Genomic DNA, 14,301 nt, shown 5'->3' with positions numbered 1-14,301 from the left:
AGAGAGTAATAAAAATGCTGCCTGTTTCACAGGCATAACTGCTTAGCTCTCTTGGGCAAATAAGTAATTAGGCATTTTTATTTCAGTCCTCCGTGTCATCATCTTCTTTCATTAGTGGAGGGGGAAAAAACTGTTTTGGAAGATACATAAAACCCTGGAAATCACCAGAAGGTTAATTATAAAATTGTAAAAAAAAATGATAAGTAAATAAATATATAAATTTTAAAAACACAACATAACTGCATACTGCAGAGACTAAGGGGCGTACTTTGAATTTCTTTTCCCAAACATCAGAAAGGGGAAACTGTCAGATTCCTCTGCTTCCAGATCAAATCCCACCGAAGAGCTTCGGTGTGGGGAGGCTTCCAAGGCCCATGATGCCTGGACATAGTTGAACATGGCATGGAGCAGGGAGGGTGTTCTAAGGCTTGACCCGTGGCCCCCAGACCCCCTCTGACGGACCTGCAGCTCTGCCTTGCTCTACCATCCTTCACCGCCATCCACCATCCACTTGAAGGAGTGGGTTGATTTTTCTCTCAGCTAGAAATCATCTGCTAGAGCCTCTCCATTTTACAGATGGGGAAACTGAGGACAAGAGCTTAGGGTCTAAGGGTATGTACGCCTAGGTCAATGCCCATGACCCGACAGGGCTCAGGTCTGCTCCCGGGGCCCGAGTCCTAACTGTGGATGGGGCAGTTGGCCAGGGACATATCCTATTGCCATCCTGCCCCCCTCACAGCCAGTCCATGCAGCATCTTCTAGACTCCGTCTTCTTCTTGCCTGCTGCTCTTTGGAACAACACGAAGGGTTCCTGTGCAAGGCTGGCCTGAGACCCACAAAGAGCCCCTCATGACGGGGTCGGGGGACGCAGAATGCTCATAGGTATTATTCCTCTTCAGTATCTCTCTGGTCTTTGGGTTTATCCGTGGTGGCTTTTACCACTCCCAAAGCCAGCTCCACCTGAGTCGCTGCACGTTAATTTTATACCAGTGGTCTGAGTGTGTGTATGCACGTGTGGCGGCTGCCCACGGGAGGTGAGTTTACCTGCCTTATGAACTTCCCTCAGCCGCCTGCCAGTCCCACCATTAGCGCCCACGTGGAGGCGTCTCGTTCTTACCTATTCGCCTGTGCCTCCCGCACCCCAGACTGGCCTGCGTTGAGCGATCCAGCAAACAATGAGCAAATGCCTACTGTGTGCCGGGCTCTGTGCTGCCCTGAGAACCCAGGGGGGAAAGAATACAGCAACTCCTACTCGGGGTGACAAACCCACAAAGCAATTCTCAAAGACAAGGAAATATCTGTGCTGGTTCTTAAAGGGCAAGGAGGAGTTTGCCTGGCAGGGAAGGAGGAAGCAGGGGTGAAGGCACAGAGGCATGAAACAGCTCGTGTTCGGGCAGCCGCACGAGGAAGTGAGAAGCGCTGGGGAGATGTGGTCGGTGGTTTGACTGAGGCTCAGGGCAGGGGCTGTGGTGTCCAGTTAAAAAGAAACGAACTAACGCTGTGAATGGGGATGACTGTCAAAAATTGAACGTTCCATGAGTGAAGCAAGCTACGGAAGAATATGTACAGCCTCCTTACATGACGTTTTCAACATGCAAAACAGTGCTGCACATATGTACGTTAGGTCAAACTACATGAAATTGCCAATGGCTGGCCATTGTGACGTAACAAAATAGCAGTTGCATTTGGTTCAACCTCAACTGAAGTCACAAGGGACATTGCATCCAGAGCACAGAATACTACCCAGTCATGCAAAGGAACACGCTCCTGACACACGCGACAGCTTGTCTGCATTGCCAGGGGATTGTGCTGAGTGAAAAGAAGCCCGTCTCCGAAGGTTACATACTGTATGATTCCATTTATATAACATGCTCAAAATGACAGAATCATGGGGCTGGAGAACAGCTTAGTGGTTGCCAGGGGCAGGGACGGGGAAGGGAGAGAGGTGACTGCAGTCACATAAGGGTGGCACAGGGAGTGCTGTGATAAACTGTTGTGTGTCTTGATGACGGTTGTCACAGGAATCTACATGTGATGCCATTGCTCAGAACTAAACACACACACATACACACACACACACACACACACACACACACACACACACAGAGAGAGTACACTAAAACTGGTGAAATCTGAATCCAGCGGGTTAGATTGTATCAGTGTCAACATCTTGGTTGTGACATTGTGCTACAGCCATGCAGGAAGTGAGCACTGGGGGAAACGGGATGAAGGATGTATGACATCTCTCTGTGGTATTTTTTATTGCCTGTGAAACTAGCACTATCTCGAAATAAAAAGTTAAAACACACAGGGCAAGGATTAATGCCAAATTTAAGTTAGAGTTTCTTTCTGGGACAAGGGGTGCGTTATGCAGATGCGGAGGGGTATATAGGGGGGTTCAACTTTATCTGTTAGGCTTTACTTCTTAAAAAAGAAAAATCTGAAGCAAACATGGCCTAGAACTAAGGTTCTCCAGAACTGTAGGGTCTGGGCACAAATTTTTTTTATCATTCGGTCACAGGTTTATGTTTGACATAGTTCATAATTTTTAAACAGCTGATCTTGCTTAATTCCCTTCAAACAGAGCCCGGATTGGGTCTGGGACGCAGAATCCTAAGGTGGGGGGGAGGGGTGGCCCCACCCACAGGCAAGCGGCAGCCCGGTGAGCACCCCGCCTCTCCCCGCAGCCCCCGGATAAGGAGGGCGCCCTGCCCAAGCAGGTGGGCAACAAAACAGAGTGCGGCCTGCTGGGCTTCGTGCTGGACCTGAAGCAGGACTACGAGTCTGTGCGCAGCCAGATGCCGGAGGAGAAGCTGTACAAGGTCTACACCTTCAACTCCGTGCGCAAGTCCATGAGCACCGTAATCAAGCTGCCCGACGAGAGCTTCCGCATGTACAGCAAGGGCGCGTCGGAGATCGTGCTCAAGAAGTAAGCGGTGCGGGAGCGGGGGGCGGGGCGCGGGGCGCAGGCACAGGCCGCGGGGAGGGGCCGGGGGCACCCAGGGTCACGGGAAGGGCCGTGCCCAACGCCCCGCAGCAAGACCGCCGGCACGTGCCCTCCCCCAGGGCTTTTGCTACTGTTTCCTCTTAAAGGTTTCTGCAGGGACTCCTCCCTCTTCTCCCTAAGTCACTGGCTCATCAGGAAGTTCTTCCCATTATCCCTGTCAGAGCCCCCTCACGTCACTTCCCTGAGCGTAGAGTTGGTAGACGGCGTGACTTTTCACTGTGAGCAGGTGTCCTCTGACTCCAGGTGCCAGAAGTAAGCCTGGAGAACTAAGCAAGTCAGCCCCCCTCTCTGGGCCCCAGTTTACCCATTTGTACCTTGAGGGGGACTCAACCCTGGTCACACATAGAATCGCCCCAGGGAGCTTTTAAAAAAAAAAACACTGATTCCTGGACTCACCCCCAACAAACTGAATTGGAACCTCTGGCGTGGGGCCTGCAGTGTGTGTGTGGTGGGGGGTGGGGTTATTCAGTGCTTTCCCAAGCCATCCTGATACGCAGGCAGGGTCAGGAACCACTAGCGGAGGTTTCATGCCCTCTGAAAACCATTTTCGCTGTGGAACTATTTTTTTCAGATGAAATCTTGTGAAGATGAAACAGAGCAAAGTAGATCTGCTCTTGCTGAAATGGCCTGGGGCAGATATTACAACAAGGCCGCCTGATTTCTTTTTGGCTGGTCCTGATTTCATCCCTGCCTGGGGCCCAGGGGCCAGGACCACCCCTGAAGCATTATGGGAGATGGTCTGGACGAGCCCTGGATGACCAACCACGGCCAGTGGGACGTCCGTCACTGGGGAGGTGGGGGTGAGCTCCGAGCCCGTCGGAGGGAGGGTCTTTGGGCCCTTGGCTGGACCTTACCCGGCCCCCTCCCACCTCCCCCAGATGCTGCAAAATCCTCAACGGGGCGGGTGAGCCCCGGGTCTTCCGGCCCCGCGACCGGGACGAGATGGTGAAGAAGGTGATTGAGCCCATGGCCTGCGACGGGCTCCGCACCATCTGCGTGGCTTACCGCGACTTACCCGGCAGCCCCGAGCCCGACTGGGACAACGAGAATGACATCCTCAACGACCTCACCTGTATCTGCGTGGTGGGCATCGAGGACCCCGTGCGGCCCGAGGCAGGTGCCCCGCCGTGGAGCTTGGGGAAGGGGGTGGGCGTCCAGCCTGCTGGGTGACCTGGAGTACGTCGCCTCACCCCTCTAAGCCTCAGTTTCCCTGCAAGGCCCACGGGGTCTTCTCTGTACCTACTCCTAAACATTCAGACTCTTAAGGCTAGCGTAGCCACACTTATCTGCTTGGGACGTGGGGTGCAACCCACAGCCTGGCAGCCGGTGAAGGCTGCCCTGCCCTAGAAGCCTCAGAGGAGCCAGGATCTCCTGTCCAAACCCATAGGCCCAGATTCAAGGGTCCCTGCAAAGGAGACACCCAATAACAAAGGTTACCACACTCAAGAAGACCCCAAATGTGGGCCTCCCCATCAGCATTTAGAGTTCTCCCCATCCAGACCAAGTTTACCGGTTAGTTTTCCCTAGTGATGCAGCGGGCAGTCTGCCTCTATCAGGTTTCCAGGGGAGCAGAGCTGGAAAGTTAACCAAAGGTCAAATTCTCAAGCAGAAGGGAAGGGGCGGGTGACAGCACCCCCTCCCCGTAAAGATCGAGAAAAGTGATGTAATATGTGCCCCTACTGGGGTGCTCAGATGACAGTGTGTCTTCAGTCTCCTTTAGCTGACTCTGCATCTGGGGGGAAAGCCAAGGATTCAGTGCCGGGAATTTGCAGGGCTGGGGAAGGATGGGACGTGCGTGGTCGGTCGAGCTGCCCAGGCTGGGAAGAGGGTGTGGGAAGAGGAGAGAGCTGCCTCGAGTCTCCGAAATGCTGCTGTGGGCAGAGCGAGCTTGCCCTGGGAGCCCGGGAGGCAAGGCGCAGGAGGAGCTGGCCTCCTCTTCCTCGAGGACTAATGCTGCTGGGCCCAGATTGGCCTTGGCAGTGGGATTTGGTGATGCTGCCCCTTGGGACTGTTTCTGACCAGGATTCTTGGCCCCCTTAGTCAATAGAAATTGATAGGAGGCCATACAAGAAATTCAGGCAAGGCTTTATTGGGGCTCCTGCTGCAGCAGGGGGGAGTGAGAACAAGTAACAGGTTCCTTTGCTCTTGGCTCCTTCTGTGGGGTGACGGTAGGGGTGTGTCCAGGGGTCGGGCCGAAGGGGGGGCTTAGGTGGTCCGCCCACCCCTTTGGTGGTGCTGTGTGCAGGGGGCGCGCCCATCACCCTGTTTTTGCTCCTGACTCTTGGGAAGTGGCAGTTGGGTTCTTTTGGTCTTTTTTGTATCTTGTTGTCTATAATTTGCCCCAACTGGGCATGCACGCGGTTATTTTTGGTCACTTACAGTTTCTTTGTATGTCGTTGCTCGAGGAGACGTCTGTCCAGGTGCAAGCACTGCAGCAAACGGTCCCAGGTCCCAGCCTGTCTCAGGGCCGCCTTCCTCCACCAAGGGCAACTTCAGTGTCCCCCGCTTACCCTGACTCCATCCTCTGGGGCATCTGGCTGTTCCCTGCTCCTCCTGGAGCCTCCATGTCCCCTTCTTTCAAGTGAAAGGGAGCAGGCAAGATGCCCTCCAAGCTCCTGGCCCCGCTGTTTTAAGACTCTGCATTCCAAAGACTAAGTGAAACTTGAAGGTCACAGACGTGGACTTTCACATTTAGGCAGCAGGGAGAGGGGTCAAAAGCGTGAGTTCGGGCATCAGATAGACCTGGGATTTTGAGTCCCTTGGCATCACGAGCTGTGTGACCTTGGGCCAGTTACATAACCTCTCTGAGCCCCCATTTCCTCATCTGAAGACTAGGGACAATAATAGTATTCTACACACACGCACACACACACACACACACACACACACATGCCACCTCACTCCCACCCCAAGCCTAAAACAGCAGGGCTGGGAACACGTTCAGCCTATGTCGGAGAAAGGGAGCCTGGTTCCAACCCCAGCTCTGCCACTAACAAGCCACTTCTCCTCTCTGTGCCTCAGTCCCCTCATCTGTAAAATGGGTGGTCGGCCTGGGGGCCCCTCAGGTCCCATCCAGCTCTAAGGTTCTGAGCCAGCTGCCTGGGAGGCTTACTCTCATGCCTTTCTTTGCTTCCCTCCGTCAACACATCCCTGTGGGTGACCTTCTCTCTCCCCTGGGCTCACCCCGGGATGTGGATTTGCAAGCTGTAACTGTGTTGGGGGGCAGGGACGTACTGGAGGGACACAGCAGTCTAGGGACATGGGTTCTCATCCCGTCCCTGCCGCTCCTTCACAGAAGACCTCCGGTGTATCACTGCCCCGGGCCTCAGTTTTTCCATCTGAACAGTAGGAAAGTTGGACGTCAACAAGTGAGGGACACAGTGGAGTTACTGGTGATGCTGCCTGAAAGTATGAAAGCTCAGGGACTTCCCTGGCGGTCCAGTGGTTAGGACTCCGGGCTTCCACTGCAGGGGGCATGGGTTCTATCCCTGGTCAGGGAACTAAGATCCCTGCATGCTGCGTGGCACAGGGAAAAAAAGAAAAAAAAAAGAAAGTATTAAAGCTCTGACCTCTTAACTCAGCATCTCCCGTGGGGTGGGGGTGGACGCAGAGCCTCAGGAGACAGGCAGGTATGGTTTTTGATTTGTTTTTTTTAGGCTTCGTGATATATCATCGCCAAATTCAAAAGGTTCGATAGCACAAACAGGGTGAAGTAGCCCCCCATGCCACCACCAGACCCCAGTGACCACCTCCGAGGCAGCCACAGTCACCAGTTTCTCGGGTGACCTTTGGAGAGGGTCCCTGCCTCTGGTGAGCATGTGTGTGTATGTTGCCAGGACAACCGTGAGGCCGGCCAGAGAAAAAAAGCCCCACCCAGACCGCCTCTAGGGTCCCACAAGCCTGGTCAGATTCATTTGCTGCAGGAAAAGAAACTCGGCCTCCCTCCCTTAGTTTCCCCGTCTGTCAAGGGAAAGAAGCTCCTATTCCCTTCCTCCCTTGAGAAGACAAAGGACAGAACAGATAAAAACAGGGTTGCAAATCCCCCCTCCCCCAGGATGCTACAGTGGTGCATTTTCCAAGTCTGATGGAAGCCAGTGAGGATGAAGCCATCAGGAGAGCAGCGGCCTGGGATTTGCCGGGTTATCCGGGGGTGTTTGGAACCCTCGAAGTCACAGACAACTGCTGTCACCACAAACAACAGATGTTTAAAAGCCTTTATTTAATGAAAACAGGAAGCACCCATTTGCTGGCTGGTTTTCCTCAGTGAGAAATATCTAGGATAATTTTAGCAAACGAAGGAATCTTTTTTTACAGCTATTTTATCTATGGGGAAAGCACATCTCAACCAGATCAATGCCTCTGGGGCTCGGGTCTTCATCCTCTCTGCACCCTCCCTGCCCGGAACAGTTAGATGTTCCATAGCTGTTCGTTGCATAAATGAGTGAGTGAAGCGATAAAAGGAAGGGCTGAGCAGCTGCAGGAGGTGTCCCACTGGGTCGGAGGGACCAAGGATAGCTTGCTGAACAGAGAGCATTTCATGTGCAAGATGGGAAAGATTTGTGACACACAGAGATTCAGGGAGAGAGGGCATCCCAGGGAGAGAGGGCATCCCAGGCAGAGGGGACAGCACAGGCAAAAGCACAGAGGTGGGGAGGGATGCTACGTGTTTGGGAACTAGTGAAAACCCTAGCTGGGTTTATGAGAGAAAAGGCTGGGAAGGGAGCTTGGAGCCAAACTGTAGAGGATTTGCATGTGCCCGTCCAAACCCATTCACCCGGGTCAGGCTTCGAGGGACTTAAGCACAAAGGTGTTTCACAGTGACCCACATTGACCAAGCACCTACCCTGCACGAGGCCCCTGAGAGGGTTCTGAGCGGCTGGCAGCCCCTGCCCTCCAGACCCACAGCCTAGTGACACGAAGGTGTAAAACCTTCCAGAGTGTAAAACCAGACAGGACTGAAGCACGACAAGGTCGTCCAGTTAGGGGCCCATTGCCTATAAAGGAAGTGGAGTAACTCGTGGTGGCCAGGGGAGGCTCCTCCGGTGTTTCCAGATCTGTCCTGAATCCCCCCCACACCTTCAAGGCAGGTCACAGGCCCTTAATATACCTGATCCAAGGGTCATGGTGGGGAGCCCAGTCCATCCCACCGCCCCAGACACCTGCGCCTCCAAGTGCTCTAGATGCCCGCTGCACCCCCATCGCACACCCTGCATCTGTATCCTTCCTCTGTGTCCCTGTACCCACCCTGAAGCGGAAAGAGCAAACAAGGGAGCCCGGGGTCAAGCGTCTTGCCAGCCTCCTCCACCCACACGTCACCAACCTGTGCTGGCCCTGAGCTTGGTGACCTTTGCTGCTGTCACAGAATTCTCCAGCCTCAGTGAAGGGTGGAGGCTAGCACTCCATTTTACAGATGAGGAAACCAAGGCTTAGGTGGGAGCCCAGGGCAAAGCCCAGCCCAGCCTTTTGACCCCTGAGCCCTCTCTCCACAGGGCAGAGACACTTCCACTGCACAGAGTAAAGTGTGGGGACCATAAAAATTAGCCTCCTCCTTTTTTCCCAGTCTGGCTTGTTCAGTGGAAGCCCAGAGGGTAGGGATTCCAAGCAGGCAGATTTCAGCTTCCTGAGACAGTCTTGAAAACAGACGTCTTCCTAAGACATGGCATCCATCACCTCACTCCCAGTTCAGAACTTTCCATGCCTCCCAGGCCTGAAGGAACAAGGCCCTGACTCCCACACCTTTGGACCTGAAGCCCCTCTCCAGCTCCAAGGCCACCGGCCCCTACCCCACATCTTCCCTTGGCCTCTGCCACCCAGATCACCCGCAGCACTGTCTGCAGTGCCCTCCCCTTCTCTGTGTACCTCATGGGACAGTTGTCTGCAGCCAGGACCACAATGAACTGGTCATCTCTGCAGCCCCAGCATGGGCACAGTGCCAGGCATCAGTGCCTCAGTTAGTGTTGGCTGAAAAGAAGCAGATCAAGTATCCCCTCCTCCAGGAAGCTCCCACAGATTTCTTCTCCCCACACACTTCCTTCTAAAGTAACAGTGTGCTCCGCTGTGCTCCCAGAACTCTTTGTACACATCTTTACCAAAGACCCTGTCTCTGTACCAGAGAATGGGTCTGACCCAAAGTAACTGCTCTCTTATCCGAAAAAAGAACAATTATGTGAAAGGGGGACTTCCCTGGTGGTGCAGTGGTTAAGAATCCGCCTCCCAATGCAGGGGACGTGGGTTCGAGCCCTGGTCCGGGAAGATCCCACATGCCGCGGAGCAACTAAACCCGTGAGCCACAACTACTGAGCCTGCAGTCTAGAGCCCACGTGCCACAACTCCTGAGCCCACGTGCCACAACTACTGAAGCCCGCGCACCTAGAGCCTATGCCCCACAACAAGAGAAGCCAGCACAATGAGAAGCCCGTGCACTGCAACGAAGAGTAGCCCATGCTCACCACAACTAGAGAAAGCCTGCACGCAGCAGTGAAGGCCCAACGCAGCCAAAATTAAATTAATTTTTTAAAAACGGAAAGATTATGTGAAAGGATACAATAGACTTGTTCTGCCTTAGAGCAGTCAACCGTAGAGGGGATGAGCACCTTGTCAACAGAGGCAAGTAAGTAGAGGCTCTCTGACCATCTGTCAGGGATGTGTGGGAGGAGATCTAGGCAATGAGCAGAGGGTCAGAGTCATGACCCAGAGTCCCTTCCAACTCCAAGCATCTTTTAAACAAGCATAACCTAAATTCTTCCTTTCAGGGCAGAAGCCAGATGAGGTGTGTGTTCCCAAAAGAACAGCGGCTCTTTCCTGTCCCCTGGGCCAGGAGACAGCAGGGGGCTGCAGCCAGGTTACAGCCATTGTGAGGACATCGATAAATTATGTAAACGGGATCTTGGACCTCCCACATCCCCACTCCCTCCGGCTCTATAAAAGGAGGTCACGTTTGGTTATGTGAGCAGCCGCCATGGCACGAGGCAGAAGCCTTGCTCACGTGGCCCCAAGCCCTGAGTGGGCCCCAGAAGGCTCCTCCCCAGACTCTGGAAATACACTGAGAGGAGGCCCATGATCAGCTCGCCCCGCTCCAGCCCTTCAACAACAGGGAGATCACTACCTGCCGCCACAGAGCCGGCCTGTTAGAGAACTCAGGGAGCTGGAGGGGCCTCCCCCAACCTTGACCTAGGCCCTGCCTGTGCCCGGCATTTGTTTCTCACTCCACCGCAGGATGGCCGTGCTCAGGAGTTGGGATTTTCTCTATCAGCGGCGGGGTGGAGGCCCAGAAAGGGAGCGGCACACAGGCTAAACCTGGGGCAGGTAGCTGGTGGTCAGGGTAGGGGCAAGATGGAAGAGGCGGGGCCAGAGGCAGGGAGACTGGGAAGGGGCTGGGCAGTGACCTCTGCTTGAGATTGTGGTGTGGACGGGTTGTGGATAGAGGCAAGATACTTTCTGTGTCAGTTCTTATTCTTAAAATTCCTGAGCGCAGAAAGGGACCGGTGGGCGTAAGTTGTCCGCAGTCAGGTTTTGGACCAGCGTTCTAACTCTTTGCACTCTTTGCTAGGGCTGCCATTACAGAGTACCACCAACAGCAGAATTGCGTTGTCTCCTGGTTCTGGAGGCTGGAGGTCTGAGACCGAGGTGTCGGCAGGGTTGGTTCCTTCTGAGGGCTGTGAGGGAGGCTTGGCCGCGGGCCTCTCCCCCAGCTTCCGGTGACGAGCTGGCAGTCTTCAGCCCTGCTAGCACGTAGCAGCATCGCCCAGATCTCTCCCTGCCTCTTCCCGTGATGATGTCTTCCCTGTGTGTGTGTGTTTCTGTCCAGATTTCCCCTCTTTATGAGGACACGAGTCACATTGGATGCAGGCCCACCCTAATGGCCTCATCTTAACTTGATTACCTCTATAAAGAGCCTGTCTCCAAGGAAGGTCACATTCTGAGGTACTGGGTGTGAAGAGCTTTCTGGGGTGGGGGAGGGAGGGGGCGGGGAAACGACAAAATTCAGCCGTGACACCTTTAAACTCTCTCAGCAGTGACTTGTCAGGGTCGGGGTGGAAGTGAGTTCTCAGATCCGAGGATGTGGAAGAGGAGAGTCGGATTCAGGCCCCCCTTCCCACCAGGTCTGAGATTCTAAAGTACTTTTAGTACAACTGGATTTTCTGCCCTTGACGTGTCCTCTCCCACTGAAGGACATTTTACAGCAAATATTGCCTTATTATTTTGTTACTTGTCACTGGGTCAGAATCACTTGTTCGGTTGATCTGTGCTGTGTGTGAAGGGCCATGGCAGCTCCAGGCTGGTTTTTTTGTTTTGTTAACATCTTTATTGGAGTATAATTACTTTACAATGGTGTGTTAGTTTCTGCTGTATAACAAAGTGAATCAGCTATACGTATACATATTCCCTCCCTCTTGCGTCTCCCTCCCTCCCACCCTCCCTATCCCACCCCTCTAGGGGGTCACAAAGCACCGAGATGATCTCCCTGTGCTATGCGGCTGCTTCCCACCAGCTATCTATTTTACATTTGGTAGTGTATATATGTCCATGCCACCCTCTCACTTCATCCCAGCTTACCCTTCCCCCTCCCCGTGTCCTCAAGTCCATTCTCTACATCTGTGTCTTTATTCCTGTCCTGCCCCTAGGTTCTTCAGAACCTTTTTTTTTCCGACTCCAGGCTGGTTTTTGCATCCTAATTGCTGGGCAGATCCAGCGCCCTGCAAAGTTGGGGGGGGGGTGGGCGACAGCTTCTGATTGGCTGGGTCTGCTCTGGCCTAAATGGCCCAGATGTCAGTCTATTATTACAAAGAGGGCAGTAGGCAGCCCTTACTTTCGCAGGGAGATGTCATGTTTTACACAAAGCCTAATCATTCACATTTATTCTAAGCCAATGTCACATTATATAAATAAATTATCCTAAAATGCAATGTCCTTCCCCTGCCCGCCCCCCTGGCAAAAAACTGAAAACACACAAACATATTTATCATTGAGTTTGCAGGAAATGTGCATGTTGATGAAGCAGGGACATGATCCTGTTCAGCAGTGGAGTGTTCTGTACTCTTGCCTGGGGCCATATCCAAGAGGATGTTTATTGTGGTCTTTCTCAAAGTCCTTGTCCAGGTCAGGATAGCCAATGGTTTCCTCTTAGGATGCAGTATCATGGGTGATAGGTGGTGGCTGTCTGGGACACTGCAGAAAAGAATTGTGAGACCACATCAGGGTTTCATCAGAGGGTGCTGTGATCGATTAACAATGCCTACCACGGCCACAGGAAAGGAGGAGATGGTCTGTGTGCCATCAGTACCTCCTGGTCATCTAGGCCCCTTACCGTGGCGTTGCCTGTGAGCAGGGCTCACTCTGGAATCCGTGAGGGCAGGGAGGGCCTGCACGAGACGACGTCCACTCCATGGCACACGCCCTCCCACCCAGGTCCCGGAAGCCATCCGCAAGTGCCAGCGAGCAGGCATCACTGTCCGCATGGTCACCGGTGACAACATCAACACAGCCCGGGCCATCGCCATCAAGTGTGGCATCATCCATCCTGGGGAGGACTTCCTGTGCCTTGAGGGCAAGGAGTTCAACCGGAGAATCCGCAACGAGAAAGGGGAGGTATGTGGCCCAGTGCAGAGGGTCCTCAGAGGGCAGGGCTTTGGACGGGGAGCTGGGAGGCACGGGCATGCATGAAGCCCCAGCAGCCAGCCAGTGTGCCACTCAGAGCCCAGTGATCGAGGCAAGTCCCCTCCCTTCTCTCCCTGCCCCACCGACCCGCCCCTCCCCCATCCCTCTCCAGATTGAGCAGGAACGAATCGACAAGATCTGGCCAAAGCTGCGGGTGCTGGCTCGCTCCTCCCCCACGGACAAGCATACCCTGGTCAAAGGTAAGACTTGGGCGGGCACGGGCAGCTCTGAGGCCCAGGCGCCAGGCCTCCCCGGGCCTTCCTGTCCTGGCGCCTTCAGCTTCTTTCCAGGATGGGAGGGGCTCCTGCCTGGGGCTCCCCGCACCTGGGGACGCCCCGGGAGGCCTGCTAAGGGCCACAGTGAAGTAAGGAGGCGGCGAATCTGCTCCCTGGGCCCCACCTCCCATGGGCAGCAATGGGATTGCCTATCCAGGGGCCAAGAGTCATGGCCTGAGGGCTGAATGGGGCCCACAGCTGAGTTTATTTGGGTGGTGTGTCTTTTTCAATGTTCAAGTTGAATGACTTTATACAGACCCTGCTTCCTCCCATCTGATGCCGTCTTAACCACTGCTGTCTGACACTCCGCCCATTTCATTTACTTATGTTCTCAGTCTGGCCCCAGAGCTTGTGAGTTTGAGACCCTTGGTCTGCCTGTTCTCTAAGGATGCTATCCGACATGTGTAACCAGGACGCCGGGAGTGGGCTGTCCTCGGAATAGCAATCTGAGAAATGAGCCAAAACCCAGCGTCCTTCTTCCCTGAGTCCCTCCAGGGAGAGGGCACACCCCTCGCTGAGCTCATCTAGCTGGTCAGATGCTGGGCACTTTCAGAGTCCCATAGGCCTGGGTTTAAATCCAGACTCTGCCCCTGCCCTGCTCTGTGGCTTTGGGCAATTGCCCAGCCCCAGGGCTCAATTTTTCCATCTGTAAAATGGCCATGGGGGAAGGTTTCTGGCTGAGGTCATCCCTAGGGCATCTGGGATTCCTCTCCTAAAGGTGCGCCCAAAGACATTAAGGAAGGCAGATCTGGCCTTGGAACAGAAACACAAAGCCCCAGAACCACAGATACCCAAGCAGGAGACCACCCCCAACCCCTCCCCAGTTCCTGTTCAATCATGCATTCATTCATTCACTCATTCTCTTGATAAATGTTTCCTGAGGATCTAGTATGTGCCAGGCCCAGGTCTTGGCCGACGTGGTCCTCCCGTTTTGGAATTTGTGGTCCAGTTTATCCAGCAGACATTGAATAGGTGGTTTCCCTACGTAGAGCTAAAGGCTGCACTGGTGGGAGAGAAGGGTGATCTGGGCCCTCTGCCGGCCTCTAACTCAAGCTGGGGAGGGTGTCATATTGCAGGCCGTGGAAGGTGGGGTGGGAGGCCAGGGGGAAGGGCCTGTGTTTCAGGCAGGACAGGGAACTACACTATGAAAGCCCAGAGGCAGAGATTTCCAGGCACTGTCAAGGACTTGAAAGAAGTTCAGTTGGCTGGGCTGGAGCCTCAAGCAGAGAGAGAGAGAGAGAGAGAGAGAGAGAGAGAGAGAGAGAGGGAGAGAGAGAGAGAGAGAGAGACAAGAGGAGGCGGCCAGAGAACGGGGTGCCGGCCTCAGATCACACAGGGCCTTGAACGCCAAGCAGCGACCTG

At 54.1% G+C, this 14,301-nt stretch overlaps 1 protein-coding gene across 1 annotated transcript in view; it reads left to right on the top strand.

The window, feature by feature from the left end:
* Positions 1–14,301, top strand: part of ATP2B2 (ATPase plasma membrane Ca2+ transporting 2) — a 402,426-nt gene that overhangs the window by 368,917 nt on the left and 19,208 nt on the right. The window contains exons 17-20 of the mRNA XM_079933858.1: positions 2,688–2,929; positions 3,886–4,120; positions 12,416–12,595; positions 12,777–12,864. Coding sequence (XP_079789984.1) covers positions 2,688–2,929; positions 3,886–4,120; positions 12,416–12,595; positions 12,777–12,864 — 745 coding nt within the window. The remainder of the gene's footprint in view (positions 1–2,687; positions 2,930–3,885; positions 4,121–12,415; positions 12,596–12,776; positions 12,865–14,301) is intronic.

The sequence above is a fragment of the Stenella coeruleoalba genome (genome assembly GCF_951394435.1).
Source record: "Stenella coeruleoalba genome assembly, chromosome: 10".
NCBI classification, from domain to species: domain Eukaryota; kingdom Metazoa; phylum Chordata; class Mammalia; order Artiodactyla; family Delphinidae; genus Stenella; species Stenella coeruleoalba.
This window is presented reverse-complemented; position numbering and strand designations above follow the sequence as displayed.